We start from the raw sequence: 8372 nt of genomic DNA, 5'->3' as shown, positions 1-8372 counted from the left end.
GTTAAGATGTTAAGATGATCGGACATCAGACAGGAAGTTAAGATGATCAGACAGGAAGTTAAGATGATATCAAATCATCTCAACTTTCTGTGATATAAATTCATCTTAACTTCCTGTTTGATGATGTTAGATCATCATAACTTCCTGTCTGTTTATGTCAGATCATTTTAACTTCCTGTCTGATGATTCCAGATCATCTTCAACATTCAGGACTTGTTTCAGACATCAGACTGGAACATAAAAGCTCTCCAAGAATTTAAATCAGATCATTTCTAGTTGAATCAAATAAAAGCTTTGAGTGACGATGTCCAGGAGAGGAGCCAGGAGGAGCCTTACCTTCCAGGATAGACCATCCCTCCGGTCTCGGTCCACTTCCCTCTGACAGACGGCCCGAACGAGTGAACACTGCTGCCGCCACAGCTGCTCGCTCTGCTCGATGATGTGGTGCCACAGTCTGCAGGTCCGTGAGGCGCTGCAGAGGCTCTCTGTGTCCAGCTCCCCGAAGATCCTCACGCTCATCTCTGTCGGCAGCATCTCTGCAAAGTTCTGAGAGTTCTCCGATGGTTTCAGGGAGGGTCTTGTTCCTTCACAGAGGATGAACATGGGCGTCATCCATGAAGACTCATGCTGCATAATATCCCAACAGGGTGAAGAACCTGGAACAACAAAGAAGATCTGAATCCAAACTGAAGACCAGGTCTGTCTGCAAACTGCACCAGAAACAAATAGGATCCAGTTTTCAGAGCCAGGTGTGATGATCTAACACACAGGGTTCTGTCCGGATCCTCCTCTGTGTCTCAGGCTGCAGTTAGCTTCACACTGATTTAACGCCTGGGTGTCTCTTGAGGTCCATGTCTGACCACTTCCTGTTCAAATCTGGACTGGGTTAGAGTTCATACTATAAAAGCAGGCTCTAAAATAAAGATAAAAGCTGAAACTTTTATTCACAAACAGATTAAAGGTTTTACAGGGTTTAGGTTGTGAAGAGGAGCTGATCAAAGACTAAAACTGTGGATTCTGAAGGTAACTTCAGCACCATGGCACATGTCACACTGAGGCTGCGGGTTTAAATCCCACAAAAATGAGTCCGGCTCAAAGGTTACAACTCTTACACACACAGCCCGCAGATAGCCGACCTTTGTGTCTCACAGAAACGCCGATTTTTACGTTTCTGGGTGTTTTTCTCGTCTCTCGGGCGGTGGAAACTAAAGTCCCGAAACATGTCGGGCTGAAAAAATCTGAAAATCCGCGGTTACTGACGGTAGAACCGTGTCGGTGTTTTCTCGCGGCACACCGACCATTTGAGGATTAAATGTGAGCCTTTCCTTACCTGCAGTAAGTTCGGTTCGTGTCTTTGACAGCTCGCGGAGTTTAAATGTCCCAACGGTTGTTTACACACAGACGTGACGTCAGCGCATTTTTTTACACGATGTGCGCATGCGTATGAATACAGCAACCAGAACGTAAACGTAAAATAACTTAAATATGTTATTATGAAACAATCAGACATGTCGAACTAAAGAAATTCTGCTATTTTATTTGTAATTTATTTTGATTTACTTGTAAACTTACTTAAAAATTTAGATTTTCAGAATAAAGTTTGGCTGTTGTCAGGACTGCGCATGCTCCGGTGTATCCCGGAAGTTTTGAATGTGAGAGTTCTCTTCTCTTGCAGATAAGTCTTCCGGTTCTCCTCGGCTGGTCAGTCCAAAGAAAGTTTACCAGATCCACTAATCGGTCCGAACCGGTTTATTTAGATCCTTCAAACTTTTATTCCTATGATGCTGATCAATAAGAAAAGTTAAACTCCTGTTGTTTCCCTCCACCACAGCCAGCCTGAGACCTGCTGTATCCAGTCCGACCCACAGTGTCCATGTCTGGCTTTGACCTGGTGCCGATGGACGGCAAAGATCCGGTCCACCTGCCGCCGGGGGAGACGGTGTTAGGCCGGGGTCCTTTACTGGACGTGAGTCCTGAGAATTTACCTACAGATTGGTCTTACTTCACTAATTAGGTGACAGCAGGGGCGGTTCTAGGATCTGACCTTTTGCCCCCAAGTGCTGACAATGACTCTTGGCTTAAACAATGTGGTGGTCATGTAAGTTCAATAATAAAGTTGTTTCATTGGGTCAGACGAGTATGTTTGCACTCTTTGCACACATACAAACATTTTGTACTGAAATACTACTATGTAATCTTCAAATGGATAAATCAAACGCTGTACACAATTTCCATTCATAAATATCACTGAAATAATTCTCAGTTAATTAAGGATGCATCACCACTTTGCACATAGAATTTGCCCATTGCAAAATATCAGTGCATTGCAAATTACCGTTTGAATAAAAGGTGCCGATATTATGAGTCTTCCCCCATAAATGCGTTTAAAAAATATAATAGTCTTGACTGTTTTTTTCTAACCTGGCTCATCTTGCTCTCTCTCCTTGGCTCCCTCTCTATTTTCCTCTTCTCCTTTTGCAGTCAACCAAAAATCAATGTCAATAATTTGTCATTCCAAGAAGTACAGGCCAGGTTACACTCATCAACATATTTAACGTACATATTAATTTTTTTAAATATTGCGTTATTAGGCTGCTCAGTGGGGTTGTTTTATATTCCTTTACCTGAACGGCTGTGGGTCTATTCTCTTAAAAAATAAGGTATGTTCATCTATGGAAAAGTAGACATTATGGGTCAGGGTTTTGCTGTTCCACTGTTTCAGTTCACCATCCATGAGGTGGGTCTGTCGTAGTTACTGTACAAATCATATTTCTATTCACTTTATGTTACATATAAAGCAGTGGCATAAAGTAGGCTAACTAACTGTCCTTTCTAGCTACAGTCTAAGAAACATATTGTAACCTAAGCTAACTTTTAGGAAAATAGTGAAACGATAATAATAATCACTCCTTCTTTCCAATAGCCTAGCCTACATAAAGCAATATGGTCATCATCCATCATGTTTATGAGTAGCTTAAAATACCTAATTAAAAGTAAAACTCCAGTAGTGGGCCAGGTCTTCTGTAACATTACCCAATTGTATGGTCAAGAGACAAACATGTAGCATTAACACAGTATGAACATTCAGGAATTGTTTCTATAAGAACATTATGAAAAATGTTAACATGTTTCATTTGAACTTTATTAGTCATACCTTTATGTTTTACATGTGTTGTAATTAAATGAGGCAGTCATGGAGGTGCCAACAATTGACATGACGTGATGGTAAGATCACTCCGCCCACGTTGAAATGTAACCCAGGGTGAGCTAACTTCAGATAAACAAACATGATGGCTTTAATGGTGGAGGTGGTGAAGCTCACAGCGTTACCAGAGGAATTTAGTGAGGCATTTCTGTCTTATCGACCAACATTAAGGCAAAGAAGACTGGAAAAAAAACGAAAAAAAACTGAGCTACTAATAACTTAAAATAGTTACTGCAGTGGATGTTTTCACACCGCAGAGCGACACAGGCCAAGAACTCACAGTGAAATTCAGTATGTAAGAGAGTAAATTGTACATTACACAAACTATTAAACACTTTGTACAAAATCAGTTTTGTTTTAACAAAGACTAGACTTATGCAACCAGAAGTTACAACATATATCTACGTATAAAATGCACAAAACAAAGCACAACTATCTTTAAGCATTAACCTTTAATTTAAATATTAAGCATACAATTTAATTATGACAGAAAATGGAGAATGTGTTGCTTTCTGTTTGTAACTGTTGTATTCAGCTGATCATGGAGTCGGCCGCTGGCCTTTATCCATCTTTTACATGTTTCCAGACTTCGTTTATCCATCCATCCATCCATCCATCCATCCATCCATCCATTATCTTTACACACTTCTTCCTTTTCGGGTCGTGGGGGTCACTGGTGCCCATGTCCAGCTATCACTGTGCGAGAGGCGGGGTACACACTGGACAGGTCACAGGTCCAAATCGCCACTGGCTGATAGAATCGGACTGGATCTGACCCGATTTGAAACCACTGAGCAGGACAGGTTCACTGGAACCAGTTTACTGGTCTCGGCCCAGGTCTGGACTTAGGCCCCTGAGAATCTAAACGTTCTAGACAAAAAACACAAGTTCTAACAGACATGTTCCAACAGACATGTTCCAACAGACATGTTCCAACAGACAGGTTCTATCCGACAAGTTCCAAGACAGGTTCCATTATGATGGTTCTAGCAGTGTTTAGAACCGAGGAGCCAAACGTATTTGTCTTGTTCTTTTTCTAGATCAGCGATACAAGAGTTTCCAGAAACCACGGGCTGCTGGAGAACCTGAATGGACGGCTGAGAATCAAACCGGTACTTTTGTTCTCATCCTGATGTGGACTGCAGCCAGAACTGCTGCTGCTCCACCATGTTCCTCATTAAAGGTTCTGTTTAAAGTGCTGATCCAATATCCTGATACATGCTCAATAATCCAGGTAGAAAAAAAAAAAAAAGTTAAGTCTGGTCCACTGGACCGATCCAGTCTTCAGTTATTTGTTTTCCTTGCAATTATCTATACCATGATTCTGCTCAACAGTTCTGCAGACTTTCTACATGTCTTTCAGGTTTGATCTGAACTTTGGGTGCAGATAACTCATGAGTAAAAACCAGAACCAGGTTTGGGTTCTGGTTTTATAGTTTGTAGTTTAGAGCTGCATTGATCCAGCAGGGGGCGCTGCAGCACCCAGAACCAGATCAGGCTCAGCAGGTTGATTTAAAACTTATGACTGACATGAGTTTGTTTGAATCCTCAGACCCACATGAACCCGTGTTTCATCCAGTCATCCCTGAGCGATGACCCCCGACCTCTGGAGAAGGGCTCCTGGTTCTGGCTTCATCACGGGGACCTGTTCTCGCTGCTGCCGGGTCGGTTCATTTACAGAGTGGAGGCTGTGGGTGAAGACGAACGCACTCCCAGGTACTCCTGTCTGTCTCCTTGGCAACAAGGACCAGACTAATTACTGAGCAAATCTTAGTGTGGTTCTACTGACCCGATCAGAGCCCGACAGTCTCAGACAGAAAGTGTTCTTTGTTTCGTCCTTTGTGTCCTCGTGTCTCTGTTTGAAGTTCAGAGAGACGAGGAGGACATTCCAGAAAATGTCCGACTGACTGCACTTCCAGACATTAAACTTTCACTGCATGTCTGTCAAATATCAATTCCTGCAGAAACAGTCAGAACTTTGAAGAAGACGATGGACTTCCTCTTCCTGTTGAGACAGATGTTGGACATCCTCCAGCTGTTGGACAGGAGCGGAGACAGACTTCACCTTCATCAGCAGATCCAAAAGAGGACGAGGCTGGCAGACACAGCTACACAGATGTTTGTATCACCAGGGATTATTAAAGTCAGATTTGTTCTATCAAGGAAGCTCGGTTTATTGTTGACACTGGTATTTTTGTGTTGAACCCTGGGTTCTAAGTTTAATTATTGTAAAGTAGTGGGTCTGTTCTGTCTCTCAGGATGATCCAACCCGACTAGTGGGCAGAGTTCTCAGCGCCACTGTTACGTCTGCACCCAGGAGGAGAATTTTACCTGCCTGGATGACAACAGCAGGTCCTAAGAGTCTGGCCTCCCATCCAAAAGGTAAGAAAACAACCTCCAAACGCCACCTTAGATTTAAACCGCTCTCAGGTATTTTATTAGAACAGGTGTGTTAGTTATTAGAACAGGTGTGTCAATTATTAGAACAGGTGCGTTAGCTGGGATGCAGTTAAAGCTCTCCCGGAGGTGTGAGTTGAATATCTTTCTGACCGGTTCTTCTGCCAGGCATTCCCAGCAAACTCTCACTACACATTTAGGTCTAACGGGTCTGTCTGGCATCTTTCCTCACCATCTGACCCAACTCACTATCTGGTGGTGATCAGTTGACAGCTCGGTTCCTCTCTTCACCCGAGTGCCCAAAACATACGACCGTAAATCAGATGACACGACTACAAGTCAATCATCGATCTACGACCTATGATGTCCTGGTGCCAAGTGAACTTATGGACACCGTTATTTTCAAACATGGTGTTTGTGATGGACAAATTATGACTAGCACAGAAGTCCAACAACAGAACACTGCTCAGGTTTAGATCAGAGGCCATTCCTCCCAATCCCGCCCCTCCAGGTCAAACTGTCATTACCCACGTGGGCATTGACGTTCCCCAGCAGAATAAAGGAGTTCCCACCTTCCAGCACCCCTGCCAAGGACTCCAAAAAGGCTGGATACTCTGAACTGCCGTTTGGCACGTAGGCACAAACAACAGTCAGAGCCTGTCCCCGCCACCCAAAGGCGCAGGAAAGCCACCCTGTCATCTACCGGGGAAAACTTCAACACACAGGCACCAAGTGGGGGGCTAAAAGTAAACCCACACCAGCTCAGTGCCTTTCACAATGGGCAGCTCCAGAGTGGAATAAAGTTCAACCCCTCTCAAGGAGATTGGTTCAGGAGCCCATGCTGTGTGTCGAGGTGAGCCCATCTATGTCTAGTTTGTACCTCTCAACCTCACACACAAGCTCAGGCTCCTTCCCCACCAGAGAAGTTACATTCCATATCCCAAGAGCCAGCTTTGGTAAGCCAGGGTCAGAGCACCAAGGCCTCTGTTTTCGTCCACTGCCCATAGCGTCATGCACCCAACTTGTATGACCCCTCCTGCACGTGGTGGGCCCACAGGAAGGCAAACCCATGTTTGTCCTTCGGGATGAGCCCGACCGGGCCCCATGGGTAGAGACCCGGTCACCAGGGGCTCGCCAACGAGCCCCTCCCCCAGGGCTGGCTCCAGGGTGAGGCCCCGGTATCCCACGTCCGGGCAACGGACACTGAGCTCCTTGTTTTTCTTGTCCATTTAAGTCTTTTGAATCGCTCTTTGTCTGGCCTGTCACCTAGAATCAATCTGTCTTGGAAGACCCTACCAGCGGCAATTACAATTGTCCCTGACAGCATAGCTACTAGGATAATTCAGGCGCACAAACTCCTCCACAACAATAAGGTGGTGATTCAAGGAAGAGGTGTTAGTTATTAGAACAGAAATAAAAATAATAAGTTCAGTGTTATTGTCATTCATATTTATGACGTTTTGAAGTTATATGAGCTTTTACTTTGAAGATCACATGACTTCCTGTGGTTCTGCAGGTGAGACTCAGGTTGTTTTTTTTGTTTCTCTCTTTGTTTGTCCAGTTCAGTCAACTGTGAAGAGAAGTAAACAATCTGCTGACTCATCAGCAACTCAGGTCACGCCCATTCCCACCTCCTTACCGGGGGAGGCGGAGCTTAGTGAGGAAGAGGAGGACAGGCCAAGAAAGAAGAGAAGGAAGAGTAACCATGAAGAAGAAGAACAGAAAAGAGAAACAGTTGAGTTCTAAAGAGATTTTGTCAGTTCACGCAAGATTCTGTTCAGATTCAGAACCCGTGATCCAGAGCTCATAAATCAAACAGGGGCCTCCTAAACCCCACATAATGGACCAGAATTGTTTGAACTCCAAACAGAAAACCTAACTTTAAATCTTTGTCTGTGGATCTCAGAAACAGAACCTGTTTCTGGTTCTGATCCAAACTAAAGATCCACAGTTGATTACTAAAACCGGTAAAACCTTTGACCAGGACAATTTATTAGAATCAGGATTGTAGAAGCTGGATGAGACCTTCTAACCAGACCCAAGGTTCTGTTGTCAGCTGCTGATGTAAAGGAGCAGAACCCACTCCACCCCGGTTCCTCATGAAAAGATAAAAAGAACAAATAAGAAATCTTAAATTTGATGTTTCTCAGTGGAATTCTGAGACGTTCTCACAGCTTCAAACTGATTGATGGATGTTCCTCTGAGGGTGTCAGCAGTAGAACTGTAAAGGTTCTGTTTTTAATCCAGACTAACTTTTATACTAACTTTTGTATTGAACGCTTTTTGAATCCAGACTAACATTAACAAAACAATTAGAACCTCGGGGATCATCTTCTCTGGTCATATGGATCCAGAACTTTCCTCTCTGAGAACATACTGACCATCTTCTCCCACATCACCTGTTCTTTCTGTTTCAACTGTATTCGTTAGTAGAATGGACTGAAAACGTAATCAGAACAATGTTCTCCATCTTTCAGGACGTTCCTCCAGCAGAACCCACAGGTGAGCCTCAGAGTGAAGCCAACAGGTCAGAGGTCAGCAGGGACGAAGATGCTTCGTCTCAAACGTCTGAGCCCGAGGACAAGAAGAGGTCTGAACGGGTCAGAACCCCGTGTCCATATGGCAAGGACTGCTACAGGTGAGACCATCCTCTCACCTGTCTAGGAAGTATTTGGCTGTTTTTACTTCTGCAGCTCAGGATAAACAAAAACAGACAAGCTAGCGATGGAGGCTGACTCAGCAGATTATAAAAACAGGAAGTTAATGATGG

The 8372-nt window shown here is 44.0% G+C and overlaps 2 protein-coding genes across 2 annotated transcripts in view; one reads left to right on the top strand and one right to left on the bottom strand.

Annotated features, from left to right (window-relative positions):
• Window positions 1-1425, bottom strand: part of LOC119422741 (F-box only protein 48) — a 2208-nt gene extending 783 nt beyond the window's left edge. Inside the window, exons 1-2 of the mRNA XM_037690135.1 lie at window positions 1331-1425; window positions 337-656 (exon numbers count right to left, since the gene is read on the bottom strand). Of these exons, the coding sequence (XP_037546063.1) occupies window positions 337-633 (297 nt within the window). The 5' untranslated portion in view covers window positions 634-656; window positions 1331-1425. The remainder of the gene's footprint in view (window positions 1-336; window positions 657-1330) is intronic.
• A 229-nt stretch (window positions 1426-1654) lies between these two features.
• aplf (aprataxin and PNKP like factor) overlaps window positions 1655-8372 on the top strand; it is an 8400-nt gene continuing 1682 nt past the window's right edge. The window contains exons 1-8 of the mRNA XM_037690477.1: window positions 1655-1737; window positions 1832-1966; window positions 4246-4317; window positions 4758-4921; window positions 5170-5323; window positions 5464-5587; window positions 7164-7336; window positions 8080-8240. Of these exons, the coding sequence (XP_037546405.1) occupies window positions 1874-1966; window positions 4246-4317; window positions 4758-4921; window positions 5170-5323; window positions 5464-5587; window positions 7164-7336; window positions 8080-8240 (941 nt within the window). The 5' untranslated portion in view covers window positions 1655-1737; window positions 1832-1873. The remainder of the gene's footprint in view (window positions 1738-1831; window positions 1967-4245; window positions 4318-4757; window positions 4922-5169; window positions 5324-5463; window positions 5588-7163; window positions 7337-8079; window positions 8241-8372) is intronic.

This window comes from Nematolebias whitei, chromosome 16 (assembly GCF_014905685.2).
Source record: "Nematolebias whitei isolate Nwh7 chromosome 16, NemWhi1, whole genome shotgun sequence".
Taxonomy (NCBI): domain Eukaryota; kingdom Metazoa; phylum Chordata; class Actinopteri; order Cyprinodontiformes; family Rivulidae; genus Nematolebias; species Nematolebias whitei.
This window is presented reverse-complemented; position numbering and strand designations above follow the sequence as displayed.